The sequence below is a fragment of the Megalobrama amblycephala genome, linkage group LG19 (assembly GCF_018812025.1).
Source record: "Megalobrama amblycephala isolate DHTTF-2021 linkage group LG19, ASM1881202v1, whole genome shotgun sequence".
Classification (NCBI taxonomy): domain Eukaryota; kingdom Metazoa; phylum Chordata; class Actinopteri; order Cypriniformes; family Xenocyprididae; genus Megalobrama; species Megalobrama amblycephala.
The window spans coordinates 19,586,130-19,602,198 of NC_063062.1; the positions used below are offsets into that span (position 1 = coordinate 19,586,130).

Here is a 16,069-nt window from a genome sequence, read left to right on the forward strand (position 1 = left end):
ATCAACTCACAACTGCATTGCAGACACAAAATAATAACACACACATACAACAAAGTGTGTAGGACACACACAGATACAAGATAAAGACATCAGTAAACATAGGTAGAGAATATAAAAACAAAACAAAGGCGAAAAAAAACGTGCAGGTAAACTTACAGGTGAACATGGTAAAAGAGTTAGACAGAGGGTAAAATTATGCACAATTCAACACTATAGCTATCATTATTTATCGTCTCTACTACGGCTCGCTAAGTAATGTTATGTTAGCTATATTACGCAGCTACGTGTGCTAATGACACATGCGTCATGAAAAAATAAACAAAAAAATACGTATGATCAAAATACAAAAAGAAAGATTTACCTGTCCAGCAGAAATAAAGCCATCAAGGAGTCACTTTTCAGCCCCTTGAGTTCCCTCAGTTCTCGCCATCGCTGGAGAGCCATGCCGATATTAACTCGCGTTTTATTTCTTTGTTTATCCAAAGACTTTTTGTTCATTGCCTTTTCTTGTACTGTTACTGTCTTCCTTTTTTTGCCTGGTTTGCCTACACTAACTGCATAGGCCGATACTGTGAATTTAGCTTGCTGTTTCTCTACCATTGTTTTGGTATTCCTAGGATCCTTGCCTCTTGGATTCCCCAAATCAAACGTGCGCGCGCAAGTGGGCAGGTCATGTGTGGCAAAAGGGTGGTTGCCATGGTTGCGAGAGAGTGACAGCCGCCTAAGCCAATCCTATGTTTCGTCCCGGATGGAAATAATGAGCTGTGTTTAATACAGATTAAACGGTCTAGAGTCACTCGATTTTTATACTCTTTTTATCAGAGTTCTTACATTTTAATTATGCATGTATATATATAGAAAGTTTAAACAAATTTGGAACAAAATTTCTTACCTACCCTGCCTTTAATGTTTAGACAAGATTTCATTGGCCTGTTTTGGATAGTTTATAAAGTGCTCACTGTAAAATACTGCCTCATCAAAGAAGCTTTTGTTCGCAATAATACATGCATGCTTGTATGACATTAAAAAAAATTATATTTTTTATGAGTGTATTAATGTTAATACTATATTTGATATTTTGTCATCAGCATGCTCACAAATGTTTTATTTATTTATTTATTCAGATGTGAGAATGACAGTGACCCAGATACCGGCCTGCATGTGAACCTGGACCACAAACTCTCCCCTGACTCTGTTTTTTTCTGAGAGTGTTGTCTCAGGTCTGTGCACACAAATGCTGAGGCTGCAAGGGCAAATGCAAAAGGTCAGAGAGTCAAATGGACAAATGTGAGTAGGGCTGTGCGATATGACAATATATATCATTACCAAAAAAATAAAATGTTTATCGTTAGAGATTTTGCTATATCGTATATATTGTAGTATGTAAATATATTGCACTATTGACACTTCAGAATGATAAAATGCATGAATGAGAATATAAAGAGCGGGACATGCTTGATGTTAAAAGAGTTATAAGTGGAATTTATCCTGAAAAGGAACTCGGTGCAGCACTCATGCTGACTGGCATACTGCCAAAGTGCGTGCATGAATCCTGCCTCTCTCAGAAGGTGATCGCAAATTAGAGACGTGCTCGATGTTAAAGTGTATTAAGCACAACAAGTAGGGGTGGGCGACGACTATACTGGTAGACACGATTAGCCGGTAGATATTTGTTAACTGGTAGAGATTTTGGATCGTCTCTGTCGCGTGAGGTTGCTGTGCTGCGTGGTCACGAAAGCTTGTAATTTGCATGAGTTTTTAAGCATTGCGGTTTAAAAACAAGTTGTTTTAAACCGTTTAAGTGCAATTAGCAGTCAAAGACAACTCATTTCAGCATATGCACGCGCTCTCTGAGAGACTGTTTCTCAGACGAATTGACGTGTGACATGAAGTCGCTGCTCATAGAGCACGTGAGGACTGAACTGAGTGCTTTTTGATGCCTAATTGGGCTTGAACAGTTAAATACACATACCTATGTGCCAAAGTGACCATGTATTTGCAAGTAAACAGAGCCATTTATGTGTTAAGTGAAGGTACAGTTGAGAAAGACAAGGCTCGAGTTAATGGATCGGTGCAGTCAGTCTTAAAGGTAAAGGTACTTTCTTTATCACAGTTTATTTGTCTTCAGTAAGCTTGAGAGATTTTTTAGGCTAGTATTAATTTTTTTAATTATATTGAAATTGATGATAATTATGAAATTTCAATGATATGGAAAATTTTGATATCATAAAAATCTTATTTAAAGTAAAAATAACTATATCCTGATATATGTCGTTATCGTAATATAAAATTACTCATATCGTGATATAAGATTTTGGTCATATCGCCCAGCCCTAAATGTGAGCATCATTGTGCTGTACTGGACTGATATTTTGTATGAGTATGGTGAAGGTGAGTTGAAGCAGGGAAGTTTTTTTTTTTCTCCAGTGCACAGAAACATCTAATACCTTGGAAATGCCAGGTATGTTATGTTCAATTATTTATTTGAACAGGATTTGTTTCCGGGTATGACTGTGTACTCAGAATGTGCTTTTGACCCTCATTAATATTTGGATTATATTGTTACCTATATTCTAAATAAACTACAAACTATATATGTATATATATAGCACACTGATTTCTTTTGTCCTCACATTCTTTCTTGTAGTTCCCTCTGTCACATTCCTCACTGATAGACTCATTAGGGGAGGGGTCATTGTCTTCCCAGGTCTGAATGACATCATTATTCATGATGATACACGCCTCCATGCCACCATGCATATGGCCGTGCTAAACAAAAAAGTCTTTAAAAATTTAAATCAATATATTTTTATGTGAATGAGTGGGCAGGATGATTTTCACTTTGTTTTGGAAAAAATAACTAGTCTAGGCTACAAGATTGACTTCTCAAAAGTCTTGTGAACAAATGTTTACTGTGTTATATGGCCTTATTTCAGTGACTTAATTTTTCGTTTTTTCGATAACCACGTATAGACATTTTCTCAAAAATACAAACATGTACATACATGTTGCTCACATATTATTGTAGGCCTGTTCGTGTATACAGTGTAATCAGACTTTAGCCATTAATATATTTAATGGAAAGTAAATATATTAATTTTAACTTTCACTTATTGTTTACAGCCTAATGGAAGTTACACCCATAATTCACGCAAAGCGTCATGGGGCATAAGAATAAGGTGGATAAACAATCAATGCATTGAACCAAATAACAGCCTCTATTTTTTTCTTTTTCAATAGTTACACTTGAATACACAATATCATAATACATAAGAAAAGATCTGTTGGTACTTCCATTTCATCATGACTTTAACAAAAAAGTCTTTTTAACTGAAATTTCTCCTTGGTGCCGTAGCTTCAGTAATAATGAGAAAAAATATAGGGTGCAACTTGATTTTGTTTATTGTCAGTTTTGATTTCATGTTGAGGTTAAAAATCAAACAGATTTGGAACAACATAATTGTAAGTAAATCATGACTTAAATTTCATTTTGGGTGAACTTTTCCTTTAATCTCAATACTAAACAATACTAATTAAATCGGTGTGTGTGTGTGTGTGTCTGTGTATATGTTTGCTGAGGACTGTTTTTATAGCTACTAACCAAAGTCCTAAAGACTTAATAACAAAGGGGCTAAAACATTTGGCTGTCTCTGAATATGTATGTTTTATGTTAAAAAATAATCTTAACAAATTTGTACGCTTACAGTATGTAAAGATAGTTTTCTTCTGTTTATGGCTGGCTGAGTCTGTGTGTGCTCTTGTGTTGTTGTTTATGTACTAATTGCAGTATTTATTTCTGTAAGATTTGAGGAGGTGGCTCCCCCTGGCTGTGGGTTCTGTCACATACCATATGATGAGTTGAATATACCATTTCCTGCTCAGCTGACCTATTGCTGCTGCTGTCGCCGCTACAAAGTGCCCGATGTCCTCTTTACCACGATCGACCTGCCTACTGAAGCCAACGTCACGGGGAAGGGCTGCCTGATTCAGGCCAGGTAGAAACTGCACATAACATCCTGTCCAATTGAAATATTATTGTACTGCATACTGCACATTATAGTGCAACAAAAAAGCTATAAATGGCTCTTAAGTTATTATTATTATTATTTTCTTAAATAATTGTGAATAGTGAAATATTACAATATGAATATTTCTTGTTTTAATATTTTATTTAATAATAATAATAATAATAATAATAATAATATAATAATAATATAATAATTTTTTATAGAAAAAAAAACTCTATTAGATTTTCCCCCAAATCGTTAAGCCTTAGTAGTATGCAGTATTGTTTTATGACTTTGTAACATCACAACGTTGCATTTCCGTGAATTTTTTTTAAAGTGTCTCAAGTGAATAATTAGTTAAGACTTCGGGTGAAGCTCAGGTCAAATGTGTTGCATTGTGGAATACAGTGTTTCTCACAGTATGTTCTGGTTGTAAACTGTGCAGTTTGGCAAATGTAATAGGTCATCTGGGTATTCTTTGCATCTCCACCCCACTGTAGGCTGTGTCGGACTAAAAAGAAGGCCCAGGGAGAGGGGAACGCCACATCCATTAGCAATCTTCTGCCGTTCCTAGAGTACGAGCTCCACACCCAGCTGATGAACAAATTGAAGCTACGGGGCATGAATGCTTTGTTCGGTCTGCGTATCCAAATCAGCGTGGGAGAGACCATGCTGCTAGGAATGGCGGTCAGTGTGCTATTACCCATAATGCTCAATGTGTTTACTTCAATAAATATGACTGTTTGTCCTGCTAATAGCTGTTGTTTGGTGCTTCCAGTCTGCAACAGGAGTCTATCTGACAGCATTACCCAGTCCAGGAGGAATCCAGATATTGGGAAAAACTCCCAGTGACATCACATACGAACAGCACATCTCCAATATGCAGAAGAAAATCAATGACACCATTGCTAAAAATAAAGAACTGTATGAAATCAACCCACCTGTAAGTACACATACATATCAAGGCACATTGTGAGGTACAATTTACATCTTAAATTATTTTATATTAATGTTTTTTATATTATTTTATATTATTTTCTTTGTATCCACCCGTTCTTCTTTTTAAACCACAGCTAAACATTTTCTCTTTTTTTTCCATCATAGGAAGTTGTCGAAGAGATCATTGGTTCGCCAATTCCTGAACCCCGTCAGAGGTCCCGTCTCTTTCGTTCTCACTCAGAGAGCTCAGATGAGGTGTCAGAACTAGACCTGTCCCATGGGAAGAAGGATGCCTTTGTGTTGGAGGTAAACAGGCTTTGTATTAGAGGTTAATGCTTTGATGGATAGATGGAAGGATAAACTTGGAGATACTAGACTTTTTTTCGAAATGAAAGATCTGATGTTTTAATGCTCTTCTAGATTGATGACACTGACGCTGTGGAAGATATTCATGCACTTCTGATTGATTCTCCCACCCCAGCAGGTACAAACCTCTACTAGACCATTGTTGGACTCTATGATGTGTTTACTGGACTATATATATTCAGATATGTGTTTTGTACATTGTCTTCTGTTCAGGATTCTACAGCTGCAACACTGAAATCATGCCTGGGATTCAGAACTGGACTTCAGCTATACAGGTATCGGTCACCATAGTGAACCTGTCCATTTCCTGAATATTGCAGATAGAATGTTTACAACACACAATATTTCTTGATGTGCCACTTATTGACTCAACAGAAGCCAACAATATTTTAATAAAGACAGGATGAGTGCAAGAGCCATTTCAAACCACAGCACAGATATCAAAGGATTTTTTTGAGCAATATTTATATTTATTAACAATGGACCCTTTTCACAGACTGTGATGATGCATTTCCACAGTTATTAACATCATAAATCTTGCAAATAAATTTAGTTTATATATATATATATATATATATATATATATATATATATATATATATATATATATATATATATTTATAACATATACATTTATAACACTATAGTTTGTGTTTCTAATAGAACGACTGAGGGAGTGATAACAAAATTGACATTTTTCTCACCTCTGACCAACACATTTTGGCGCCTAAACGGTCAAATAGTCTACACACAAATAAATCGAAATGCCTTTTTGGTAAGTATCCTCGTAAACGCAGTCGGTTATGTTTTAAATGAACATCGAGAAAGTGCGCAGTAACAGTAGGCCTATATTGGGTCTGTGCAGCTCTTAAAGGGACAGCAACCAACATCAATGTCTGCTGCAGTCATTGTTAATCTAACAAAAAAGACAAAGATAAAATCACTCACTGCTCTTGAATGAATAACTTTTTTAGTTTTAAATAAGAATTAGTCTATATTTAATGTATACATGAGTTATTTGACATTTTATTACTTTATTCAATTTTGGGTATTAGTTTTTTTTAGTTTAGTTTTTTTTTTCTTATTTTATTGTTGATTGTCTACTTGTCCTCTGTAGCTGTTTTGAGGACTTTTTACTTGCATTAATTAACCTAGTATTAGTTTTTGCTGAAGCATGAATAATTGTGAAATTTCACTGCCATTTAAAATTCTCATATCATGAAATAAGACTTTGGTCATATCACCCACCAATAATTGTGTTAAATAATCGTGATTTCAATATTGACCAAAATAATCATGAAATGATTTTTGCCATAATCAAGCAGCCTAATCTCTCAAAACTTTTTTCTCTTTTGGAAATTTATAGAAACACTATCATGGATTTTTTTCTTTTGCTATTGAAGCAAATGGGAAAGCAAAAATTGTGTTTGTTGTCGTTTCCGTTCACCGCTGTAGAAGCTTACCTAGCTATGACGACTTCCACTTCTGAGAACCCTGGAAATGTGAAAAGGGTCCATGAAGACCATTACTGTTGTCCTAAAATTTGCAGATAATTAATAATTGAAGCTAATTTGAGATATGTTCACTCCAGAAAAACAGATTCATTGTCTATATGTAATGTTTGCAATATTATATTTGTTTGTAATGTACATCTGAGGTTGTTTCTTCAGAGTTTTCAATGTTTGGTGTAGAATCAAACATATTTTTGTGTGCTTTCAGATGTTTACCTCTGTGAGGGTCTTTCGCCTTAACAACGTCAACTTGACCAATCAGGGACTGAATAAGATTTTCAGTGACCTCTGTGAGAACCTGCTTAAGGTGAATACATTTTTTTCCTTATATTTCCTATATCTTATTTATCTCTAGAGATGGTAGACCAGCTAAACCAAGTTAAATTATTTAAGCGTGCTTGGATATAACTGGAATATATGTGTACTCTGTAGAGTTTGTACTTCAAACTGCGGTCGATGGTCCCTTGCTGTCTTTGTCACCTGAACTTCACCGTGGCCATACCTGAAGATGAGCTCATCCAGGTGAGAACACACCTGACCTTATTACTTTTTTGTTAAATATAAACATATTAAACTTCCAGTTTGCAGTCTTGTTACTGTTGTGAAACAAAAAAGAAAGTAATAATGGAACCCTCAAGATCTGTTTATCCTCTTGGGTTTCATTCTTATCCTTTTACCTCTGTCCCATGTAATCTGACAGGTGGCGGTGACAGCTGTGGCAATGAGCTTTGACAAAGAGCAGACTCTGGAGAATGGCAAACAAAGTGGGGACAAGACACTAATAAAGGGTAAGCATGTGCTCTATGTACCTTCACGTAGGAAGCACCTCTCTGAAAAGCTGATCGTCATGGTCTCCTGTTGAATGTCATTTGCAGCAATAACAGAAAATGATGAGCAGCTTCAGTTCAACCTGGAGCTCAATGCTGAAACGTCTTCTTCCAACCCTCTTAGCTCCCCGAAAGGTAAACCCTAGTGAATCCAAACTTCACCCGATGACCCATTCAGTTCTTTACAGCTCTTTAAATGTTTGCCACAATCAATCCATCCAAACCGCTTGTCCTCTGTATGGTCACAGGGATGCTGGAGACTCTTTATTTGCTTGTTTATTTATTTAAAAAGTATTAAATATTTTTATTCTGACATTGAAAAAATATATTCTTTTTTGTATGACACATACAGATACAAAACAAAACAATCATATTAAACAATAAAATATATATTTTATTGTTTAATATTGTTTAAGATTTTTTTTTTACTTTTTGAAAGGAGCCTCTAATGCTCACCAAGGCTTAGAATGATTTCTGATTTGATGAATTTGATTAATTATTGCAAAAATTATTATTAATATTGTTGAGCCCTGGTGTTGACATTCTACATTGAAATTGTATTTAAAAAATAAGGTAAATCTTTTCAATCCTTTCAAAATTGCATTGGTTTCCTCTGTCACAGGTCTATCAGAGATTGGCAGCCATCCGTCGGCCAAAGGTCAGTACCTGATGTGTTGCTTGGAGATCTGGAGGCAGCAGGGTGTTTTTTTTTCTTTTCATTTCTGCTCCTTTTGTGTGTGACAGTTTGAAGTGCTGCAGCACACACCCCAGCATCATCCATTTTACCCCTTTTTTCTTTTTTTTCTTTCTTTCTTTCTGTGTCTTGTTTCCTCTTCTCTTTGTCCCTCTGTTGTGTCATTGTATGTATGTGTCCGCGGGATTTGTGCCCGCTTGTGCACGTATTTGTGTGTGTGTGTGTGTGTGTTTATGTGTCTTTCTGTGTTTGTGTCTGAATGTTTGTCTATATTTGTCTGTGTGTGTGTGTGTGTGTGTGTGTGTGTGTGTGTGTGTGTGTGTGTGTGTGTGTATGTGTGTGTGTCCAGCCCCCTCAGTTGATTACAGTTCCTTTGCAGACAGATGCAGCTCCTGGATAGAGCAGCTTAGACTGAAAGCTCACACCATAAGACGCGGATCAGTTAAAACAAGTAGGAGTACTCACGCAAACTCGCTTACATACACAGACACACATACACAAACTCACATAGACCCTAGTCAGAGTAGATCTGCATATTTAAAGGGATCTTTAACTTCAAGATTAAATCAAAATGGGACCAGTTTACTTTATATACTATGTTAATACAATTTGCATAAACATTTACTTGTAGTCTTATTGTGCAAGAAATGTATATATTAGGGATGCGCCGATATGATATTTTTTTTCGCCGATACCAATTTTATCAAACAACCATTGGCCAATTCCGATACCGATATTTGTCACTTGCTCTCTTATTTGAACTTTTGTCATTAAAATACATTAGTGTTTTGATCCTGTTTTAAGTTAGCACAAATGCATGCATTAAAGGGATAGTTCATCCAAAAATGAAAATTCTTTCATTTATTGCTCACCCTGGTGTCGTTCCACATCCGTAAGACTTTCGCTCATCTTCGGAACACAAATTACGCTGTACACCGATGATATATTGATCCAAAGCCACATTTTTAAAAATCTAATTTATATATTTTTTTTTTAATTTAAAATGGCATCTACTCTGACTACAGTCTATACAGGCATCCTTACACACATATACTTCCATGTCCTGCATCCAAAAGAGGACAAGTCTTGCTGCCATATGCCAATCCGATCTTATCCGAACTTGACTGACAGAGTGTGAAAGTTGAGGTTGAGTCCTAGTGAGAAACCTGTGATGAAGATCATCATTCTTTCAGTTGTGCCACAGTGTTTTCATATTTGAGCTGGCTGATGAGACAAGTATGAATAAAGGCACATCACAGGCTGCCTCTGTTGCATATGATGCATAAATGCATTATAAGTTTGGCTTTAAAGGTTGTACAGTTTAGGGTTGGGTGTTATAACTAAAAAAATCTGTTTTTCAGATGATATATAATATCTTGATATTTATGTAGCTGCTCTGAAATGGCAACTCAACAGCTACTGAAGATTCAAAATGGTTAATGTAAAAACACATTTAGTGTAAAATAATCAAGGTACAGTGCTCAGTGTAAATTATTACACCCCCTTTGAAAAGTAACATTTATCTCAATGAACACAAAAACAATTTCCAAATTGTTGACAAGACTAAGTTTAATATAACATCTGTTTACCTTATAACATGAAAGTAAGGTTAATAATATAACTTAGAGTACAAAATTTTCAGTTTTACTCAAATTAGGGTGATGCAAAATTGAGTACACCCCACAATAAAAACTACTACATCTAGTACTTTGTATGGCTTCCATGATTTTTAATAACAGCACCAAGTCTTCAAGGCATGGCATGAACAAGTTGGCGACATTTTGCAGCATCAATCTTTTTCCATTCTTCACTTCACTTTCACCCAGTTCTTCTTCAGAAATCCAACAGTGGCCTTAGATGTGTGTTTAGGATCATTGTCATGTTGGAAAAGTGCACGACGACCAAGGACATGGAGTGATGGTAGCATCTTCTCTTTCAGTATAGAGCAGTACATCTGTGAATTCATGATGCCATCAATGAAATACAGCTCCCCGACACCAGCAGCACTCATGCAGCCCCACATAAGGACACTGCCACCACCATGTTTCACTGTAGGCACCATGCATTTTTCTTTGTATTCCTCACTTTTGTGAAGCCATACAGTTTTGAAGCCATCAGTTCCAAAAACATTTATCTTGGTCTCATCACTTCAGAGTATAGAGTCCCAGTAGTCTTCATCTTTGTCAGCATGGGCCCTGGCAAACTCTAGGCAGGCTTTTTTGTGCCTGGGCTTTAGGAAAGTCCTCTTTCGTGGACGACACCCATGCATGCCGTTCCTCTGCAGTGTACGCTGTATTGTGTCACGGGAAATAGTCACCCCAGTTTGGCTTTCTACTTCTTTAGATAACTGCAGTGAACTTGCATGCCGAATTTCAACCCTTCTCATCAGAAGACGCTCCTTTTGAGGTGTTAACTTCCGTGGACGTCTCCGTGAGATGGTTGCAGTTCCATATTTTTAAAATTTTTGTACCACTTTTGCTACAGTATTCTGACTGATAAGTAAAGCTTTGCTGATGATCTTGTAGCCTTGACCTTTCTGATGTAAAGAAATTATTTTCTTTCTCAGGTCTTGTGACATTTCTCTTCCATGTGGTGCCATTGCTGACAGCATAAAATGGGGAAGGGGTTTTAACACCCTTTTATAGTCAACTGTCAGCTGGACACCTGTGTAATTAATAATTAGACTCACCTGTGGTTGAACTCTTGTTAAATTAGACATTTGTTGTCTAAAATTTAGCTTTGGTCCAGAGACTTTCAGTGGGGTGTACTCATTTTTGCATCACCCTAATTTGAGTAAAACTGAAAATGTTGTTCTCTGAGTTAGATTATTAACCTTACTTTCATGTTATAAGTTAAAAAAATGTTATATAAAACTTAGTCTTGTCAACATTTTGGAAATTGTTTTTGTGTTCATTGAGATATTGTTTTAAATGTTACTTTTCAAAGGGGGTGTACTCATTTACGCTGAGCACTGTATGTTTTCCACATGTTTTTTACTACATGATCACAAATATGATGAAGAATCATGTTTAATTTTATAGACTGTTATAACAGGAATCTCACAGCCCTGGTAATCCTGGAAATATAAATTCAGAGGTGTGATTTTGTGGTCTGAAAAAAAGTCAAAGATGTTATTAAAGTCTTAAAGTCTGTGTAAAGCAATATTAAAATGTGTTCTGAGTTTGTCACACCACAGAAACAAATGTGTTATTAACCACCCAGCCAAATTAGAATGATTAAAAAAAAAAAGCCAAGTAAATGAAATAAGTAATCAAAATCTTGCTTTATTCTCTGTTCTCAAACGCTGGGGGCGTGTCCGCTGTCGGCACTGAAACCACACCCACTCGCGAGAAAGATGCCGTCTCTCTCAACTTACTTGTCTAATGAGTCAAACATACTGATGCATATAAACAAAAGAATCACATTAGAGGGTTGCAAAATTTAGTAGAGTTACTATGGACTACCTACTAATTATAACACAAGCACACAATGCAACTTACTCTCATCGGTGGGCTTTTTCTGCCGACTGTGGCACCAGATGTCGGTGCCGGGAGAAAGGGGGATGAAGGCCAGGATGGGAGATTGTCAGTCTGGCCCCATATCATTGGTTGTCGGCGCCAGGGCAGGAGGATGAAGGCCGAGATGGGAGATTTAAATATAAATAAGGAGACTGAGCTGTTTTGTAAATTATCGCAACCAGATAATATGCATTTGCGTGACGAAGGCATAGCTAGTTGGCAAAATGTAGGCTGTAGTAACCAACGGTATTAACAGTAACTCGCAATTGAGCGGGCGAGACACTGATGCAAATATGCTGTAGTTATTATTGTAGTGTTAAGGGCGGGGCCATACTCATGGCTCCAGTGCATCATCGAGCCCCCAAAAAATCCCGAACACAGAATTGGTGAAAAACTGTTTAACTCCACAATTCAGTACTGCATAGTTCAGTCTTTGTAATGTTTCAGCAATACACTTGTAACATTTATAATCGGTTTAGAAACAATTCTCAGAATTGACTTTACACAGACTTTAATATAAAAAAAAATTTTTTTTTTTTTTTTTTTAAAGTTACTCTTTGTAAATGTGATTTTTATAAAATACTTAAAATCCTTGTCCACTCGAAATGATCCAAACAACTGGAGAAGTCATGAACAACTGATAAATGGAGATTTTTTTTTTTTTTTTTAATCAAATCATTGAGTTAGAATTTTAAATTTTAAAGTTGTTTGTAAAGGGCAGTTTGATCTGATTCACATAAATGAATGGAACAAATTTAACTCTAATGTTCAAATCAGAGATGCTATTGAAACAATTCTGTCCAAGTAAGCGCATGAATATTCAATATATCGCCCAGCCCTAATTGAGTCCACTGACCGATAGTTTGAGCGATGTTTTGGAGCTGCATGCACATTAGCGCTCTGTGTAACAGTTGTGATGCAGCCCCATGTATGATGTTTTACAGCTTTGAGATTTTAAGCTCTTTCACACTCTTGATGGGAAAAAGTGTCCTCCCTTCTCAAAGCTTATCATCCTCTGATTTATCAAGGCAGATTCAACATGCGTGCATTCATTCTTTCTCTCCTTCTCTGTCTCTCTGTATTTGCATGGTGTTTATTTGCATGGTGCTTTGCTTTGCTTTGATCACACGCCGCTGATCTGCAACACACAAATACACATGTCTTTTTTCCACGGTCACACTGTTTGTCTCGTCACATCCGTTGGTCTTGTAGAGCGTCCTCTGAAGGCCATGTCTGGTATCTTCCCACCCCCCTCTTTCTTTTCTCTCTTCTCTTTCTCTCTACCCTCTTTCTCTCTCGCTCTTTTACTCTCAACAGCATCATCTATGGAGAAGGCCAGCCCGTTGCCCGAGGGTCGCTCTCGTTCTCTTCGGTCAAATCGCTCCTACTCGGGCAGTTCTGTCGCAGTGGTCAAAATGACCCCGCTCTCGTTCATTCCTGGTGCAAAGATCATAAAATACCTCGGCATCATCAACATGTTCTTCATTAGAGAGACCACCTCACTGAAAGAGGTAGCAGTCTCATTCTTTTTACTACCCACTTCACATGTATTAAGAAATGTGCTTATGATGATTATTATTACTTGTATTACTTTTATTGTTAATTAAAAAGTATATTAAATATTTAGTATAATATTAATGCTTTTAAAATTTATTTAATACATATTAATATTTTGATATATATTTATATTTAATTAATTTGATATAACATTTTAAAATAATTACAATAATAAATATTATTAATATGAAATATTTTATATTAATGCCTTTAAAATTAATTACAGTGATTAACATTAATAGTAATTATTGTTACAATATTGTTAATTTCATATTATTTTATATATTATTATTATTATAGTAATTGTAATATTACACAATTAATATTATACATCTTATAAATAAAGATAAAAATAAATATTTTTGATAATATTAATATAATTAAATTACAGTTATTAACATTAATAGTCATGAAAATATAATTGATATTATTTATTGTTGTATATTGTTTTATTATTAGCATTATAAAAACTTAATAGTATTAATAATGTAGTGTTATCAAAATAATAAATATGCATGTAATAATAATATTAAATATTTTGTAAGATAACATTAAATTAAATGTTAAAATATTCACATTAATAGTAATTTATATTTTTATAAACAAATATGTAGTTTTTTTACTGTTGTATATATTTCATTATTATTATCATTATTATTATTATGGTTATCATCATTATTATTAATGTTTTTTAGGAGGGAGGTGTGAGTGGGTTTCTGCATACGTTCATAGCTGAAGTATTTGCGATGGTTCGCGCCCACGTCGCTGCTCTTGGAGGGAATGCTGTCGTCTCCTACAGCATGAAGGAGTGTGTGTTTATGGAGAACCCTAACAAGAACCAGGTTAATACATACACGGTCACACACACAGACTCGTGCACACTCAACCAATCACGTTTGTTAATTTATGCTGGTGTTGCACGTACTTTACAGGCGCAGTGCCTAATCAACGTCAGCGGGGATGCTGTTATCTTTGTTCGAGAATCTGAACTCGAGGCGGCTTCGGTACAGCCACAGTCAACCACCACACAGACCTCCAACGGTGGGGAAGGAACGTGAACCCACATACACACATCGACAAACTCAAGTAAATGAGTCTCAACATGAACAATGCCATTTGAAGAGATGTCACGCTACAACTACCAACCAAATCTCTAACAAGAAGTTAAAATCTAGACACGCATTACATGACGTGATTGGTTAGTTCTCCCGTGTATTATATTTTAGCCCCTGTAAATGGCCAATATTTTTTTATTTCGGAATAATGTTTTAAAATCCCTCCTTCAGAAGCCTTTCAGAAAGGTCGTCTGCCATGTTTCTATGTGTTGTCCATTGTTGTTCACATTCCATTTTGTCCATATGTGGCGAAGGCAGCTACAAAATCCAAAAGATCTGTAAAATGCGTTTGTGTTCTCAAAGAGTGTGTAAACGTGTCAACGACTCCAAATGGCCATGTTTTATATTTAAATAAAGGAATAAACTACTGATGCACTCACACCGACATGCAGTTCAGGATTTTAAAAACTGGTTTCAAATTAGGCACTTCCTGTCATGTCCTACTGATCTCTTTAAAATCATGTCAAATGCTGGAAAAGTTGTTTGCTTTCATGTGCCACAATGTATGCTTTTTTTAAATCAAAATGTTTGGATCTGACTTCTTTGAGGCCGGTCCAGTTCTCTTGCATGTGCAATGCCAGTTAATCATTAAGAGAAAGAGATATTTCAGGGCAGAAGTGTGCTCACTGTAGACTGACACTTGAATGTACAGATGACTGGTCTGGATATGAGGTGGGATGCTCTGCTCCTGTGATGACTGACTTTTATTGCTATTATTTTGTATATGTGTTTGCCTGAGGACAAATCAAAATTGTACATTAATAAGATATAATTGAATAAAACTATTATGGCTCTGATGTGTTCTGTCCTTGTTGATTTCTTCCCTGTTGTTTAATGAGTAAGAAACAGTGGCATAACTTTGTGGGTGGGACAGGAATGTGTGTGTTGAGGGCGTGTATTGTAAATTGTAATTGTATCATTACAATAATAAATGCACAAAATTTATTGACATAGACCTCATGTTTAATATGATAGTTTCCTCCTTACATCTACTACAGGTGCATCTCAATAAATTAGAATGTCGTGGAAAAGTTCATTTCAGTAATTCAACTCAAATTGTGTAACTCGTGTATTAAATAAATTCAGTGCACACAGACTGAAGTACTTTAAGTCTTTGGTTCTTTTAATTGTGATGATTTTGGCTCACATTTAACAAAATCCCTCCAATCTCAATAAATTAGAATACTTCATAAGATCAATAAAAAAAAGGATATTTTAAACAGAAATGTCAAGCCTCTGAAAAGTATGTTCATTTCTATGAACTCAATACTTGGTTGGGCCTCCTTTTGCATGAATTACTGCATCAGTGTGGCGTGGCTTGGAGGCAATCAGCCTGTGGCACTGCTCAGGTGTAATGGAAGCCCAGGTTGCTTTGATAGCGGCCTTCAGGTCATCTCCATTGTTGGGTCTGGTGTCTCTCATCTTCCTCTTGACAATACTCCATAGATTCTCTATGGGGTTCAGGTCAGGCGAGTTTGCTGGCCAATCAAGCACAGTAACACAATGGTCATTGAACCAGCTTTTGGTACCTTTGG

At 36.0% G+C, this 16,069-nt stretch overlaps 1 protein-coding gene across 13 annotated transcripts in view; it reads left to right on the top strand.

The window, feature by feature from the left end:
* c2cd5 (C2 calcium dependent domain containing 5) overlaps positions 1-15,331 on the top strand; it is a 53,801-nt gene extending 38,470 nt beyond the window's left edge. For 5 of the 13 annotated variants that reach the window (XM_048168078.1, XM_048168077.1, XM_048168080.1 and 2 more), the window contains 15 exons: positions 3,804-3,995; positions 4,508-4,694; positions 4,786-4,950; positions 5,112-5,252; positions 5,367-5,430; positions 5,526-5,587; positions 7,032-7,130; positions 7,256-7,345; positions 7,524-7,611; positions 7,699-7,785; positions 8,273-8,308; positions 8,694-8,795; positions 13,075-13,373; positions 14,115-14,261; positions 14,352-15,331. In XM_048168078.1, coding sequence (XP_048024035.1) covers positions 3,804-3,995; positions 4,508-4,694; positions 4,786-4,950; positions 5,112-5,252; positions 5,367-5,430; positions 5,526-5,587; positions 7,032-7,130; positions 7,256-7,345; positions 7,524-7,611; positions 7,699-7,785; positions 8,273-8,308; positions 8,694-8,795; positions 13,075-13,373; positions 14,115-14,261; positions 14,352-14,477 — 1,885 coding nt within the window. In that variant the 3' untranslated portion in view covers positions 14,478-15,331. The remainder of the gene's footprint in view (positions 1-3,803; positions 3,996-4,507; positions 4,695-4,785; positions 4,951-5,111; positions 5,253-5,366; positions 5,431-5,525; positions 5,588-7,031; positions 7,131-7,255; positions 7,346-7,523; positions 7,612-7,698; positions 7,786-8,272; positions 8,309-8,693; positions 8,796-13,074; positions 13,374-14,114; positions 14,262-14,351) is intronic. The other 8 variants (XM_048168088.1, XM_048168081.1, XM_048168089.1 and 5 more) reach the window with 4 other exon arrangements.
* The last annotated feature ends 738 nt before the right edge of the window (positions 15,332-16,069 follow it).